Source organism: Nicrophorus vespilloides, unplaced genomic scaffold (assembly GCF_001412225.1).
Source record: "Nicrophorus vespilloides isolate i.1.1-1 unplaced genomic scaffold, Nicve_v1.0, whole genome shotgun sequence".
NCBI classification, from domain to species: Eukaryota; Metazoa; Arthropoda; class Insecta; order Coleoptera; family Silphidae; genus Nicrophorus; species Nicrophorus vespilloides.
This window is the reverse complement of record NW_017099687.1, coordinates 83,096-101,766: the sequence shown is the minus strand read 5'-3', so window position 1 is coordinate 101,766 and position 18,671 is coordinate 83,096. Positions and strand designations below refer to the sequence as shown.

Here is an 18,671-nt window from a genome sequence, read left to right as displayed (position 1 = left end):
AGTTGTGTTTAAAAGTATTGCAAATTGCAGAATGAATTATGTGCGTGGAGGAAACATAAATATTGTTGTTGAAAATGAGATTTACGAGCGATGTCGTTTAGTAGAAGCGTTGATAAGTGGGAGAAGTGATGGTAGTGGCCTTATCAATCAATTAGTGGTGGTGCTAGTAGTAGCAGTAGTAGAATCGTTAGTTGTAGAATTAGTAAAGAGATAGAGAAGGTTCTTTTTGGCTGCAGCAGATAGCTTTCGGCTTCGTGTCCGTCTGTCTGTGTAGTCTTCTTCTGATGCGATGCGACGATGTGCGTGCAGACAATGTGCACCTTAATAGCAGTTAGCATTCGGTGGTTGTTTGCTGCGAAGAGGCTATAGCCTATAACCCGTTAGGGTCCTCCCAGTTGGGCCCCCTCTTCGTGGAGGAGGGGCCAGGGCCGTGGAGGCCCCAAAACATGCGCGTTCTCGGCACAGCCTTCTGCAGACCGCGTTAGTGCGCGGACGCTCCTCGACGCGGTTGTTGTTGTCATGCGCGCCTCGAAAACTGCAAACTGCCTCGACGAAGATTTTCAAATTTCCACAACGGGAAAACAGAGATACGCCTGAAGAAAAACGAAAATCGTATAAACTCGAAGAAGAAGAAGTTGTCAACGACATCCTCGTCTGCATCGGCATTTTTGTATAGACGAAGCAAGATCACTTGTGTGGTGTTGTTCGAACCTCCGGTGCTTGGTGCGACGGCAGTTGCAGCGCGCTTCTTCTCTATTCCGTTTTTCCGGTTTGTTTTTTGCTCTTTACATCCTGCACAAGGAATATCGCGTGCGGACGGACCGATGCAGCGCGTGCAGTGTGTGGATTAACCATATCTGAAGTGTTGTTCTCCAAAGGATTCTCTTCGCTGGAGATAGTGCGGAGGATTTCGGGCCTGGCTGCACCGTTCCCGCAGATGGGAGTGTTCGAGGAAGCCGCCTCTCGCACGCCCGGGATGCATTGGGTATGTTCTACCAACAAAAAGACAAGAAACCAAAACAAGAACAACATCCACATCCCTTCAAACCATCTAAGAACAAACCGCAAAGGAAAATATTGTTTCATTTCATGATTGTTACATCAAATTCGCTACAACAATTTTACCAAAATAAAGTTAAAAACTAAACTTCTTCTAAACTTTATTATATAACATGTATTCAAATATATTTATGAAATCCTAAAACCACCTAAAAACAATATTTCTTCAGTCTTCCAGATTTGATGCCATAAATAATTAAAATAATTAAAGACTAAATGTCTCAAATATATTTATAAATTTACTTTAACATTGATGTTATTACAAGTATCAAAGTTACCATGACAAAAGACCATTCATTTGTTTTCTGCTACATCCATGACACCTCTACAAATTTACTTCAACATCGATCTTAGATAAGATGAATCAGACATTACTCGTTACAAATATTCATTACAATAATTTATCAAAAGAAAAGTCTAAGATCTTCCAAAATTGATTTTTATGAAAATTGTGTAAAAATTTAATTCTAATTGGATTTTATTTAAATATCAATAACAAATTTGTAAACATGTTAAAAATTAAAGAAAATTCTAGTTAATTAGAAATGATGATTGTAATACTTTTTTTTTTAGAACTAAATTATATTGAATCATTTAATTGCAATAAAGTTTACAAATCCAAAACTAACAATCATTATTTACTTAATTCCAATGATTGTGCTTGCAAGGACTTTGGTTTATCTTAGTTTCCCAAAAACTGTGCAAATAGAAAGAGAAACAAAAAAAAAACAAACATTAGCATCTTATCATCGAATTCCTCACAATCAAAGTAACAAAGTTTTATTTGCAATTGTTCTGTGTACATAAACTTAATGACATTCGCACACTTAAATCTATATGATTCATTCACGAAATATTCTTTTTTAAGTTTAATTTTTATATAGTTTTCAATAAAATCGTAGTTTTTAAATATTTTCATAAAGTCAACTTGATTTATTGGTTAAATTCCTAAAAAAAACAACAGTTGGAATGAATTCTGAAAAGCAATAGAAACTCTTTATCAAAACTGTATGGAAAACAAATGTGATCCATCAAAGTTGCATTAGTCACAGCTACAATACTAAATCATTTATTGTTAACTATTTTTTTTTGTAATTTATTTGTGATCTTTGATAATATGAAAACAATCAATAAATTTATAACAATTTACTTAAGTAAATCACGATTTAAAAAAGTAATTCTATATGCGATATAAAACAGAAGATATATATATATATTCTAATTTAGATGCAATTACTTATGTTTATCGTGAAAGCTTTGACCTCAGATATCCAATAGTTTGGTCAACCCTGTAATTTCTCGTAAACACTTGAAATCCGATAAAAGTCTGATAATGTCGAAGAGACGATGATGAGCGTATTTCACTTTTCTAGATTACTATTTAGATATTACTTATGAAGTCTGTAAAGTTTGCAGTAGGAAGTTAAACGTAATTAAAGTATTTATTAAAGAAAAGCCCTCAGGTCTTGGGAAACAATCTAAAACTTCAATTTAATTTTTTTACTTTGAAAATTTCTTCTATGAAATTAGAGTATTTCTTGATATAAGTTGGAATTAATCTGTATTGAAATGTAATCAATTCGATGAAAAGTTCAGTTCTCGTAATTTGCTGATTACTTCTGCAATTCTTCGAAAATAATTTAGAGGAAATTTTGAAAGATTCAATTTTTAAAGTTTACAAATTAATCTTTCTTAAAATGTAATCAATTCTACAAAATTTTATTAATTTGAACTCCAATTTAGAAACTTTACGTTAAGTTTACCTTTGAGGTAAATTTCAATTATTAGAATTGGTTAAAATATAATCAATTCTATAAAATTTTGTGGATTTTTCTAAAATTTTCATAAAAGAATAAGACAATATTGGAACATTATTGGAACTTCAATATTGAAACATTACATTGTAGATTTTCAATATTAAAATGTTTAGTTTAGTTCTCGTAATTTACTGATTACTTTTGCTATTCTTCGAAAATAATTTAGAGGAAATTTTGAAAGATTCAATTTTTAAAGTTTACAATTAATCTTTCTTAAAATGTGATCAATTCTACAAAATTTTGTTAATTTCAACTTCAATTATTAGAATTGGTTAAAATGTAATCAATTCTATAAAATTTTGTGAATTTTTTTAAAAATTTCATAAAAGAATAAGACAATATTGGAACATTATTTTAACTTCAATATTGAAACTTTACATTGTAGATTTTCAATATTGAAATGTTTAGTTTAGTTCTCGTAATTTACTGATTACTTTTGCAATTCTTCGAAAATAATTTAGAGGAAATATTGAAAGATTCAATTTTTAAAGTTTACAATTAATCTTTCTTAAAATATTCTACAAAATTTTGTTAATTTCAACTTCAATTTTGAAACTCTATTTCAATTATTATATTTTAATCAATTCTATAAAATTTTGTGGATTTTTCTAAAATTTTCTTAAAAGAATAAAGAATATTGAAACTTTACATTGTAGATTTACAATATTGAAAATGTTGTTTGTTTGATGCAGGCAGGATGATCAAATCGGTATTAAAATGTGAGCATTGCGATGAAATTCCGTGGAGGATATATATTTTTTTTGTTGTATATAGTTCTTTACAACCGGCGCTTCGTCTTCTCCTCGCTTTTACGAGCGAGCATCCAGTTTATCGACTCGAGGTTATTAAAGTCCTAGCTTTTATCGCTTCCATTCTTTACAACAATTTTGCACGCGGATATTCGGCGAAATCCGCAAACATCAAACGTACATATACAATAATTTTTTTTTATACTTGTTAACATCTCAATAAATTTCGAGTTTATCGGTTTCGACAAAACATTTTTCACCGTCTCATAAAAATAAACGAATGGAATATTCATTCTTAGGTAAAGTAAATCAAAGAATATTGCATTTTGATTTGATCAAAATGTTACATGAGATTGATATCAAATGAATGTTTCTTTCCTCGAACAAATATACAAAGTGGATATTGAGTTTCAAATAATGTTAATTTAACGGTTGGAGTTACGTTAAAGGACAGAATTTATGAAAATTTTGGTTTTCTTTATTGTATTTTGCGTTTGTTTGTTAAGTGTATTGAATAATTCCTATTCTTTAGACGGGTTTTTTTGAGACGATTTAAATAATTATCTATATTACGTTCTTTCCTAGCATTAGCATAATTCGTAGATAAGCTTTTGGGCCATTTGCATGACCTTCTTTGGGACTGTTAATTTGGATTAATTACTTCGGATTAATGTGCCGTGTTCGCTCAGGGAATCGATTTTTTAGTTGAGACGACGATTATAAATTGGGACAAGCGTTCGGATTTGAAAATTCATTTATTTCATCAAACTTTAGAGTTTCATTTCTCGAAGCTAATTTCATTGAATATTCAAATTGTTCTTTTATTGTTGGAAAGGATACGCGATCTATAAATGTGAAAGAGAAGCAAACGGATCGAAGGAAGGAATCCGATTCCAATCATAATCCACGGTCGTCGATGTAAAACCGAGAGTTTATCGTGTATTTCTATGCGGCGGTATTTCCATGCCGATGCGCGAAATTAAACGGAATTTTAAGAGCTCTGCTCGCTCCTTTCTGATCATCTCTCGATAAAAGTTATAGAAGACGATGACTACTTCGATTCTGGAGAAAATGATGTCTCTTTCTTTAAATTGCCTTGCATTTGTACTCGCTATGTTAATAAATACAGCAAATATCGGTTAAAACCGGACTAAATGCATACACTAATAAACCGCACAATAAGAGACTTGATTGTATAATGGAAAGAAATAATTATTAATGTATACAAATTTAGTTTATTTTAAAATTTTCAAACTGACTATAGTGAGTTTGACCCGGTGGCAATCGCAAGCCAGACAACCGAAATCCCGTCTATCGAAATCCCGACAGTCTCTTTTATTATTATAAATTTCTACAATAACATTTATAAGGTAGTCGGGATTTCGATATAGTCGAGATTTTGATTGTCGGGATTATGATAGTCGTGTTTGCAAGCGTCGGGATTTTAATACAGCCGGGATTTCGATACAGTAGGGATTTCGAATGTCGGGATTTCAATAGACGGTCTTTCGGTTGTCGGTCTTGCGATATAGACCCAGTTTGACCATATCGAAGCCGCACTATGCGAGTACATATTTAACGAAAGAAAAATGTGCAACATTATTCTTTATACATAACGATTTATTCGCATTTATTGAAATACTTATTAGATTCAAGTGAACATAAAATCCATTTTGTACCAACAATTCCAACTTGCATTAGATTTTATATAATCCTTGATACATGTTTACTTTTCATATAACAAACTAAATATTTTTTTTTTTAAACTAACAACCAACATTTTTAACATGTTTTTTATAAAAATTTGATCATTTTATTACAAATATTATATGCGTACCTTTTTAACTATTATCTTAAAATGTTGACAAATTTAACAATTTTTAAATGCTTTTTTTAATCAAATATTCTAATTAATGCTTTTGTATTGAATTTGCACATCTTTATTCTTTTCAATTTGTCTAATTACAAATAAAATACTCATATTTTATCAGACCTTGAAATTCGATTTTCAAAATTTATATTGATATTTCATACAAACTTTGATTTCTATTGTTTTAAAAACACCCTTAAGTTTATTTTGTTTAAATTTTTTAATTTGCACTTTAAACTTTTATTATTAGAAATAATTTGAATTAAAAAATGGTAATTTTCTCTAGAAATCAGAATTTTCTTCCTTCTTTCCCTGTTTCTGTTTTTGTTGCAGCATTAAATTTTCTTTGTTAATTTTAAGATTTTTCTAGTTATTTTATAATCTTGCAGAAGTAATCAGCAAATTACGAGAACTAAACTTTTCATCGAATTGATTACATTTCAATACAGATTAACTCCAACTTATATTAAGAAATAATTTTAATTTTATAAAAGAAATTTTCAAAGTGAAAAATTTAAATTGTTTTCTAAGACCTGAAGGCTTTTCTTCTCTAAATACTTTAATCTTTACATTAGATTTCACTACTTAAAAAACAGCTTTAATTGACTTCAATAATAATGTCAGAATGTTTTTGCTTCTTTCCCAATTTTCTTTTACTTCTTGTGGTGTGTTGCTCGGATGTTGGTTACAAATATATCAAAGTGACATGAATGAAAAAAAAAAAGAAGAAAGAAGGAACAAGAATAAGAAGTATATAAGGAGAAGAAGCTGGTAAAATTGAAGGGGGGAATCTCGTGTCCGTCGGTCGCGTTTTCGGCGTATAAATAAAAGTACATAACGGTTTCCCCGGGCTGCCCCGAAATTTATTACGTGAAATATTATGTGGTCCGCATTTTGAAAAATGCCAGTTTAAGATCGTTAATTACCGGGGTCCGCCGTAAGTGTCAGGACGCGAGCGGCAAGCGCGCAGACAAATGACTGCCGGCATAATTTATCTCTCCATCCGTCTTCCCGAAAAACCACGCACACACGCACTTCAGCTTCAGATTGATTGACTTTCTCTCTATGTGCTAGGGGTTGTTAGTTGACTTGAGGGATCCGTTTCCTTCCTTTTCCTCTGCATCCTCCCTTCTTTTCGCTCAAGTTATTTTAACTGCTACCGGTTGCGGAGGAGAGGATGAAGAAGGTAACGAGATGAAGCAGGAGGGAGAGAGATGTGGTGAAGACGAAGATGTGGATGGAGAGGAAGGACGGTGCGTTTAAAACGCGACGCGCATACTATACATAGCTCCTGAACAACATCAAAACACGCTAATTATTCAAACCAACATCTCGGCTGCCTCTAAATCAACATTCTTTATCCCCGGCGAATTTACAACCTTTACACATCAATTACACCGAAACAACGCGAGGCCTTCTTCCTCTGCGAACCATTTTCAGCCTCATTAAACTTCTTTATTTATTTATTTATTTATTTATTTTTCACTCCCTTTTTCCACCCTCCTAACCACAATCGACCTCATCCATCCATCATCCGGCGATCTAGTCTACAAAACTACCAACAACTCGTGCATCCATCCGAACGTAGATAATACCCAGATCTTACATTACCTCATCCAAAAATAATTCTACATTCAGCAATCGATCAAATTGGACACCTCCTGAAAGATGATAATTATACGAAAAACCTGCCACTTACATTAATTACTAAATACAAATCACATAACTTTCCAATTTTTATATAACTGCAACAAATATAGTAAAATATATTATTAAAATACCTAAAGAATTATTAAATTTATAATTTTTTTAAATAATTAATTTCAATTTCTCAATTATGGGGCGACTAATAACCGGCGACTACCCACGATTTCTTGGGCGCCGGTTCGAATCCTGGTCAAGCCAGGCCCTTTATGAGCCCTCTAGGTGCTTGCAGCAATAGGGCCATCGTTCATCACAGATGGACAGTGAAATGCATGAGGTTCAGCATATAGAACTACAGGCAAGTCGATGGACAATGACAGTGTTAAGGACAGCAGCAGATTCACAGTCAAAGAAAATAGTGGATTCGCAGAGAATTAATTTAATGTCAACCGCGATCTTAAATTTACTCAATGTTCACATTGATGAACAGATTGTGAATACAATTATACGACATAAAAAATTCTCAATTATTGAGAAAGTACAAGTTTTAAAGCATGAAATGTACATGTATGTACATCAACACATTAAATAAAATCTAAAGATTCTAGTGTAAAAAAGAAACTTAAAAATTATATACTACTTGCAATAATTACAATAAACCTATCAAACATTACAATTAAATTCAATGAAATTTACAATTTCTTAAATAATAAATTTCAGCTTCAATTATTGAGATTTTATAATAATCTAAATATGATTCACACATAGTTATTAATCAAATAAATTCCATAAAATATAATTCTTGAAATTATATTTTTTTTTATTTATTTAAGAATCAAAGTTTGAAAGTAAAAAATGTAAATTAAAACATTAAGAAAATTCAATATAGTTTGATTTAAAATAGAAATAATCAATGTAATTTGACTAATTACATTATAGTATGAGAATATTATATAAATTTGAATTGTTTAATTAATTTATCACTTTTTTTCCTAAATGAGTCAACAAAAATTGTTAAATACTATGTTTATTTATGAAAAAATCTATATAAATTTATTAAATATCTATTATTTTTATATAATATTCAAGAAATATATAAATTATATTGATTTTATTGATGAATTTACAAAATCATAGTTGAAGAATGTTTATGAAAGTTGTTGAATCTACAGAAAAAAAAATGTATACTGTAAATCAATATAATATGATTTAGTTTTTGAATGGATGTAAGGCAGGAGCACTAGATTTGCATGTCGGATCAAGAAAGCGTTGTATGTTGAAATATGAAAGTAAGTGAGAGAACGAGCGAATAAAAGAGAGAACGATGTGTGTGAATACCAAAATGTTTTCAAAGTGAGTAAGCGGCTTAGTAACAACATGCTGCTGAAAAATGAAATGTAAATAATAAATGAAATAATAATAATAATTCGAGTGTGTGAGTGTCTCCCGAATGCGCGCGGATCCGTGCGGCCTGCGAGAGCTTGACCTCTCTTTCTCTCGTAAGAGTGTAGGGGCCATATCTCAGGCAGACAGATTCAGATGACCCGTGAACAGTAAAATAAACAGCCGAGATAATCGCAGCCTGTTTATGACTCCGAGTCCGGGGCCCGGGCGTCTTCTTCAACTTCTTTCTATTTCAGGACACTCGGTTCTCTACTCTTTTCTTTCTTTCTCATCTCTTTCACTCTCAATCTCCGCATCCGACCATCTCGCTCCAACACCATTTTCGAACGCACTCGCACGCAACGTCACCATCTCAAGTCACTTGATCACAAACTCCGTGTACCATTGTCCGCGGGACATCATCGAGACAACCATCCGAATCTACACAGATTATCATCATCATCTTGGTTATTCGATTCCAAAAAAAAAGCGTATCCACTTTCTCATCCCGACTCGAATCACCACATATATACATTAACGAAAATCATATTTCGTTTAGATCCAAGAAGATCAACCTCTTATTTATATAATCAAAAAAATATACACATATAAAAGAAAACAACAACAAGAATCCTATAAGATTAGCCACTTATCAACTTTGCTCGCAATTTTTTTTTTATTATTATTTACATTTATTTTCCACTTACAACGATGCAAAAGTCACGTAACATTTATTATCAATAATTTACACCTAAATAAATAATCGCAGATTCAATTATTTTTATTCTTTTGTTTCAATCCAATTCAACTTTTAACCGAAAAAAATGTAATTAAATTAATTTAATGATATGATTAATTTTGGTGTTTTTTTTTAATTTAATTAATAATTTATATATTTAAAATTTTCATTGTAGAAATGATCTTTTTGTACTTATATTTTTTTTAAGTGAGAGACAAAAAAAATGGAGTGCGGCATTTAAATTTCGTGTCAAGTTATTTACTTTTAAAGGTCGATCGGTTTATCTTGAAGTATCCAGCAGGTTAACAAACAAAGTCGGTTGCAAGATGTTATTTTCGGTGCGAGCGCGATTCAATTTTCGCGATAAAGCCCCGTCAATATTGTTCGGAATTTATTTTCGAAAACTGCATTATATAAAATCAATGTTTCAATATTACATAAAAGTTAAAAAAATGCTAATTTTGAATCCAAACATGTTTAAATATTTAGTAAAATCATACATCATCTTTAATTTTATAATTTTTTAAATATATGAGAGTTTTTCAATAATTTTTAATGAAATTAAAGAAATAAAGTTTGTATTGTTAAGTTGATGTTGAAAACTTTGTGTAAACTTGTGCATATCTTGCGTGAGTGTGTTGAGGGTAGTTAATTGGAGTGCTTGATTTCCAATTGTACGAGTTGGGAAATTTGCTTGAGAATGATTAGAAATTGCCGGATTACTGGAAGCGTTTGGAAAGTGAACTTAGCCGGAAGAGAAGACAACGAAAGCACAATATGTTTGTTCCTTTTGCATCATCATCATCTCTTGGCACTACCCGAGTAAAGAGGAGAGGTGGAGGAGTGTGTATAAGGGTATAACAGCAGTAGCAGAATGCGCACTCATTAATTGCTCTAATTCCTTGGCCTACGTACAGCGAATACGTTATGTGTCGTCGCCGCGATTTAAGTAATTACCTACCAAGCCATATTTAGCCGATAAGAATTCATCTTCCAACATTTTGTTCTTCACGCAACAAAAATCCTCATTCCTCATTTTCTTTTTACAACAACAACAAAAAAAATTGTACAACGATTACAATAATTATTAGCTATAATTATCCATTATTACTATTGGCAATGCCATCAGAAATTCATACCGGAAACGCTTGCATTAGTTAGTAAAGTAAACTCGTTGTCAATTTTATTATTATTTTCAATTCGTATTAATGCGATGGAAATGCGAAAGAAAATCGGGCTCGTAAATTAAATGCGGGACGATATTTTACGTGCCGGAATCGCATGTTCAGGTAAATGTAATTCCGCGGCGTGCTGAATTAATCAATTAATATCGCGTATTTAGTTATGCAAATCGGACACGATGTTGTTTCAGCATCTGAATTTCAATGCGAACATTTACATTTCCAATGCCAGTTTCAGTTCTTACATTTTTTATTTCTTATTTTCTGCAGTTTTTTCATCCAATTGAAGACATTACAGCAACTTGGAAAATTTACTTATAAACTATTATTATTTAAATGCTTATCTTTAGAGTAATATTATTATTTATACATTCTTTCTGTATTTTTTTTAAATAATATATTTAAATGAATATTAATAATTTCTATATGAATTTTCATTTTTTTCTGTAAACTTAATGAAAATATACAAAATTATTAAGTTCACTTGTTTTGTTTTGAGAAATTTTGTAAATAATTTTAAATAACTTTGATTAAATATTGTATAAAAAAATAATTAAAAATTTTGAACTTTAATCAAAATAATGATTGAAAATTTCTATGGAATTTGACATCAAAAGAGAATGTTCAACGATAATTTTGTCGTTTCCATAGAAATGTATTATTTTTTATACTAATAGGTAAATCGAGCATTCCATGATAATTTCAATTACGTGAAACAAACAAATATTTCTGATGATTCAAATTTTTGTTTTCTATGAATTTATTTATTAATAAATTTATATAAATTAAGCTTCAAGTTATCAAATTTCTAACTTATATGTGGAAATGTAATATTTTGTGATTCTCGTTACATTCAGCATTTCAAAAGAAGTCGAAAACATTAACATCCAATAATTAATATAAAATAAATATTTGTTATGGAAATATAGAAATCCAAGTAAGTTGTCAAATTTAATGTAAATTAAACATTGATGTTGTCGTTTCCATGGAAATGTTGTATATTTTTTGTTTGATTAGTAAATCGAGCATTTGTTGAAAAGACAGTTTACGTAAATGAAACAAACGGTTTTGACGTTTCAGTCAGTTGAAGTTGAAGATTTTGTTGTTGCTGTGTGTGAATTTTTTTTCTTCTTCTCTGAGCGGAAATTGGTTGGAATTAGATGAGGTGCGGACGTGGAATTGATGGCGGTTTCGGGGCGTGAAATTGGCCGGACATTAATGGGTCCATCTGTGCGAAAGTGAAGGGCAATTGATTGCGTAATGGGCGAGCGGCGAGCGGAGCAGAAATGAGAGCTTCGTGTCCGATGCGATGATGTTAACAGTTTTATTCCCGCTCGGGTAGAGTCTCCCCCTCCCAGACCATCCATGTCTTCGGTAAATGTATGTATTTATATATAATATTTATACACATTTATATTATATTGTGTTCCTCCGGTTCGGGCCGCAGGGGTCAAAATGCGGGGTTCCCATTATACAACAGAAAAAAAAAAAGAAGTAATATGGGCAAACACGGTGTTGATGCTCGTAGATGTTCTCTGTTCATGTTGAGGAGACGGAGGTGGATGGATGGATGGCGGCGGCGGCTGGTGCTGTGGCTACGGCTACGGCCGAACGTCGGGTACATAATCGTGAAGTCGTGAGAGTGATAGCTGTCAAGAGTTTGGGTCGCGACCCCCAATATAATAACTCCTCTCGCCGTCTCCTCTCTCTCTCTCTCCGTCTTCCTATTTCACATCCAACAACAACAAACAACATCTTGGTCTCCTTTCCATGGATGAAGATCGAAAGAAAGGTCCACGCGTGCGTCCAATAACCAAAATTTGCAATTGCATCTTGTTCAACATTGTACCATAGTGGTATGGACTAGTAAATCTCGTGGACGGAAGAAGAACGAGTTGTCGCCATGGGAGTTGACGGCGAGAAAAACGGGGAACTCGGCTTTCCCACGTGCATTAATCGGCAGTTCTGCGCCAAATACAGCAGAAGCCAATCATAATTCACGTCATTCCGGCTGATGAGAAGGAATCCTGATGCCTCGATCGGAAATTGGAGGACGACGACCAGGAAGAAACCCGGTTCGCTTTCGATCCATAATTCATGGGTACGTTCGCTTTATTAGCCGGCGTCAAAAAATTATGTTGTGGAACAAAAAAGGGAAGTGCACGTTCGAACATGTGTAAGGCCACGGGGGAGCTCTCCACTTCTTCGGCCTTCCTTTTCGGTTAACGCGCGCCAGCTCTCATAACTCTTCGCGCGACCCAAAAAATTATAATAATGCAGATCGAGAGAGCAGGTGATTCTTTTTATTTTTCTTAATTTATTTTCTCCCCGGTTTTATCGTCACCTGCTAAGCTGCATTATACACACCTCGTCCTTCTCCTCATCCTTACACTAAACTCTTTGCTAATCGCGTTTGCTTTATGATGATAATCATCATCATCATCGTTGTTAAAGACGGCGAAAGTTTGAACACAGAGAAAGAGCGGCGCGACAATCTTTCAAGCATCTGGTCCGATCATCGATTGTGCTAAAATCGACCCACTTGCGCAACTCCCAACCCAAATTACATTCATTACTCCACTTTTATATTTCGAGTGAAAGAGCCAGAACGAGAGGAGGACGCCTTTTCAAAAAAAAGAAAAATTTAAGGAGTTGAATAAGAGAGAGGAGCGAGAAAAAATATAATCGAGAGTAACTAAATAATAAAAATAAAGACAAAATGAAAACCGGCTACAGATCCCGTGCGATAAGCCTCTTGGCACCGCCGCCGTCGCCGAGGAAACCATTAAAAACCCGGGTGCTATGTGCCAAAAATGAATAGTCCACAGTCCTCTCGACTCCAAATCGTAAATAATAAAACGTCCGGTTTCGCTTTCAATGGAATATCCTATTTATCTTCTGAATTTTTGTCTAAATACGAAAATGTAAGTTCTTCAAAATAATCAACTATGAGAATAGTTACAAGATCATTAACCTCTTAAAAAAAAATCAGTTTCTTAGTTTTCATTGAATCATCTAAACTTTAATTTGGAAATCATATTTTCTAATTATGAATTAGAAAGTACTAAAGATTCAACATTTTATTTATGAAAATCTTATATATATTTTTTTTGTTCAAGAATTTTTTTTGAAAATGTAATATTATCCATAGTCCATTAAAAATATTTACCATGTGATTGATGAATTAGTAAAAAAAAAAGCAGTGAGAATGAAATTGAATCCATTCAAATTTGTAACTTTGATCGTTCAAAGCTGCATAAAAAGAAGACACATGTTGTCACATGATATTCGATACCCTTAAGAAGCATCTAGATTAAGGTCATTAGAAAAGCAAACATTTAACATGTGATAACTCTTATGTTTAGTAGTTTTGTATTTGTTTTTTTCTTCAATATTGTAAATAATTAATGAATTTACATTTATTGATTTTTAATGTAAGCTAATTTTAGATGTGTGAAAGTGTTTGATATGTGTTAAGTTTTGTTGATTTGATAATGAATAAATTTAATAGTTTCAAATTAATAATTTGTAAATTATAGAATTGTTGTAAGAGATTGACAGCATTTGATATGTGAAAGAAATCTTTATTGGGCAATGAAAAAAATAAAAAAATAAACGAGTTGTTGTTAAGAGTTAGTAGTAGCATGTTGGATAGTGGTGTTTAGTGGTCGGTGCGAGTGTTTTATGGGTTTGGCCGTTTTATATTGTTGGGAAAGGAGACGTGTGTGTGCGTCGATGCAAAATTTTCGAAAACAATTATTGGTCTTGTCGGACATCTGTTGATGGTTTTGCAACGGCAAAAAGAGAATTGCGATTGCGATCAGGTGGCTTTTAAATTTGTACGTGAGCCGTCCACTTTACGTACGTACGTAAAGGTACTTTGCCGGGTACGTAGGTATGTACGTACGTATGTACGTTCGTATACTTTGCACAGCTCAGGCTTTTCTTGTCTATATATTCTCTCTTCCATTTGTTGTTGGTGCGTGCATGAGTTTGTGTGTGTCGCAAAATGGGTGAGCTGCAAAGTCGACGCAAAAGGCGCCGTTTCTTTGTCAAGCTTCCTTTCTGGTCCACGCTCTCCTCTCGCCCGACTATTAAGATGATGGCCGTACCTGCCTACTTGCTTGCACAAAACCAAGAGCAGCAGCAACAGCAGAAGAAGAAAAGAACGCGCAGAACAACAGGACAGAAAAGGAACGTACATAATCGTCCGTACTCTACGACTACGTGTATGTGGTCGGAAGAGGAGATAGGCCGCAGCAGTCGGATCAAACTGTAATTTAATATATGTGTCACGGAGTGTGAGCGCTTTTGTATAATTAACTTCATTGTTCTAAACTGTATGTATGTATGCATGTGCCCGATGCTCAACGCAACGAAAAAACGTGGAAACGAATTAAAGCACGGTTTCAAATTAGCCGAATTATTTAGGGAAAGGATTACATAATAATAATAAAGGGAATTACGTCCGCATTGCCACCTATCTCTTCCATCCGTTTTGCCCGACGGCACTTCTTCTCCACCTCCTTCCACTTCTTGTTAATCTTACCGTTTGCCGTTCTTTCTTTTAGTTTTTGACGTTTCTTTTTTTTTTTTTTTTTGGGGCGGACCGCAATTAGATGTCATTAGAAACGCAACGAGTGATTATTTAATTGCCCACTAAATATCATAGCATTGGGGGGGCGATAGGATCTTTCCGAACGCAGACCGCTCATTACGAATTGTTTCTTTTTTTGTTTTGTTTTTGATATACCACTCTACTTAGATTAAGATTATATCGTTTAACGGCGCGATAAACATGAATTATATCATTATAGACTAAACACGAAACTTGCCACCCTCAAATAATCATTACACAAAACTTCATTATTTCTTCTATTATACTTTTAACTATTAACTCTAATTACGAATTTCTGTATAACATTCAGATTAGATTACATCATTTAACGGAGTGCTAACTATTCCTGTTACATACACACAATAACTGACATGAGACGTAAACATCTCTGAGACATACCAACAACTATTATTAGTTATCATGTAATTATACTTTAACGCATTTATAGTAGTTGCTTCACCTGACAGATATATCTTAAATCACATATAGTTTACATGCAACATTATATCATAGACTAAACAGCAAACTTACTTCAATTTGACTTAAACAATCTTTATACAAACACTTATTAATTATTATTTAAAAATGTATATTCTCTTTTTTAAAAAAAAAAATGTAACCAATTATATTAAAAAATAAATTTTCTAGGATCTTTTCATATTTCCATACTGATGTTGTTTGTTGTTTTTTCTTACGGGCGAATTATTAATATGAACTGTGAAATGAATCCGGTGTGTCTCCTCCGATTACCGGGAAAGATTAAGGCGAACCGTAGATTTACGATTCCCCGTTCAACATTAAAAGACTACCTCTTCTTCCACTTCTCTCCATCCCTTACCCTCCTTTTTCTTCCTACTTTGTCCGACCTTCACCATCACTTTAATAATTTCATAATTCACGCCCCGGACGGACGGACGGACGCAAGATTGGAAAGATAAAAGGCAATGCCCATATGATAATAAAGAATAATAATATCACCTGTATTTCGTGGATTTTGCTGTCTCGAGTAGTAGTAAATAATGTTGATTACAATTGCCGGACGAAGGTTTCCGAGAAAAACAAAAAAAGAAAAATATTTAATATAGATTTAGTCATTTTGAACTTAACTTTAATTACATATATTTTTTATTTCTTTACAATGTAATGAGAAAACTTTATAAATGAATATTTTAATTGTTGTGTAATTGAAATATTTATATAGAGAAACATTTTGAGTGAGTTAAATTGAAATTGTTGTGGATTTGAGTGGCTTTCGCATTTCCAAATACGGTGATTTTGGTTTCGATCGTTGCCTGTACGTGTCTATCAAATAAGTAAGTTTTTTTTTTGTCGTTGTTGTTGCTGATGTTGCTGTTGTGTTAGTTTGATGAATATGTGTACGTGGGCCTTTTGTTGTTGCGTAACGAGAGAGTTTCAGCTTTGCGAAAATCCGCAAGGTGTATGAATGGACGGATGATTGGCGGGTTACCAAATTTGGTGTTGCAAGAGAGAACCGGAGGCCGAGGCGGGCCGTCGTTTTCTTGGCTTTGCCGCCGTCGTTGTTGTTGTTGTTTGTTGTTGAGATGGTTGTTGCGTACATATGAAATTTGAGATCGCAATCGAAAAGCGCGAGCCAGTTCTTCTTTTAAAGGCCACATCGTGTGTCGGTTGCGTTGATGTCGTTGTATGTACGGTACGGTATGGAGAAGGTATATGGTGGATGAGGATGAGGATGAGGAGAGGTATGGGCATGGATGAGAGTGCGCGCGAGCGCTAATAGTTATTGCCTGACGATCGCAATAGATTCAAGTTCATTGCATATTCATAGACCTACACTCGTCTCACATGACTAGTAATTAGAATTATTTGCACTCGGATAATAAATTGATTATCCTGACCCGACACGCATACTAACCGAAAAAGAAAATAAGTAAATACGAAAATAAAAGCGGCAAAGGTAAAAACCGGACGAGATGGTAAAAATGGCTTTCTCTTCTTTGATTCTCCTCAACTGCTGCTTCTTTTATTTTATACTTTTTTTTTTGTATTCGTCCGAGATTAGATATTTTCTGTATGTTTCGTTTGCTGCAGTTATAGATTTGTTTTTTTGTCTTCTGATGCTGGTTTGGACTGTGGATTCTTCGGCTTCCTCTTTGGTGTGTGTGTCTTTGGTCGTTGAAGGGAGCGAAGCAGCAGCACCAGAAGATGAAGAAGAAGGAAAAAGAGATGGAGGAGAGAGAATTTATTTATCAGGGTCGACGGACCGCCGTTTCTTCCACGCGGCTATGGCTATGTGTGTTCTCATACATGCGAACAAGTGCCCGACTTTAATCGGTTTACCTGTTAATCTGCGCCTCCTCTATGCTCTGAGGTCAACAGCACCTCTCATATCCACACACACTTGTACACATACATACACACACACACACAGAACGCAACGTGTGCTCCAAATAAAAGAAGAGCAAAAAAAAAGAAAAAGAAAGGACGACGAAGCAACAAAAGCAAAGAGGCGAGCGGATGGAGGAAAACGAGAGGAATAACTGCAACCCCGAAAATGTTGCCTTGCTGTGTGCAAAAGCGAAAGATCAGCCCGGAGGGCATCTTAAACATCACGATTCTGATCTGCTTAGATAAAGATATTCTTTCATTCGCATCCTCCGGGCATGAAATCATGAGACTCTAAGCGACAGCTTCTACACAATTACATCACCTTAATCGTGCCTTCCACTACCTCTTCCTACCTCCCAGCATATAAATAATACTACCCAAATTCTCACATTACCTTCGAATTGAAATATCTTTGTTTTACTAATAAAATATTATTTCAACTTTGATTTCTAAAGAACCTAACTATTCCCAATATTTAGTAAGTACTCAAATAGAACATATTTAAGAACTAAGTTTTTTAAACTTTATGTAAATACTACTCAATAATTTTAATGTTAAAATACTCATAATGTCTGTTCTAAGGAATATAAATGTTGGTTCATTAAAAATTTAAACATTTACATTTTGAACTTATTTTCTTTTTGATTTTAGAAATTTTATTGGAAGATATTTTTAATTGCTAATCATTTAAAAATTTAAGTTTTCCACATTTTTTGCCTTTAGAGTTCATTTAAGATTCCTTTAGTTGTGTTCAACTAAGATTCAAAAATTCAATTTAATAAGTTATTAAAAAAATATTTGAAAATAATAATTAATAGTACAAATACTATTAATCATTTGCTGTTTCTTGCTGAAATCATTATACTTTTGTTAATTCTGATAATTAATAAGATGTGAATGGAAAATATAATGTGCGTTGTGAAACAGAAATGTGTGTGAAACTTTCGTTGAATTAAAATCCATAACGAGTTCCAAAAAAAATGAAAGAGAGAATATGTAGTAAATTTGAATGATCTTAGGTATAATCTATATGAGCGGAAGCTATCGGCTATGAAAATAACAGGTGTTTAAAGTTGTTTCTTCTGTGAAACTGAGAAACGTTAATTAACGTTTTGAACAATTCGGAAGCTGCAGTTTAATGGGAGTGTGGAATGCGCCGATAGATAGAATTCGTGCGCGCCAAAGGGAATCGAAATTCTTGCTTTAATGGAATAATCTTAAATGTTTCCTTTTTCAAAAAAAAA

General features: G+C 33.3%; 1 protein-coding gene across 1 annotated transcript in view; it reads left to right on the top strand.

Moving 5' to 3' along the window:
• The first annotated feature begins 468 nt into the window (after window positions 1–468).
• Window positions 469–18,671, top strand: part of LOC108565230 (protein apterous-like) — a 21,641-nt gene continuing 3,438 nt past the window's right edge. The window contains exon 1 of the mRNA XM_017924574.1: window positions 469–985. Within this exon, the coding sequence (XP_017780063.1) occupies window positions 938–985 (48 nt within the window). The 5' untranslated portion in view covers window positions 469–937. The remainder of the gene's footprint in view (window positions 986–18,671) is intronic.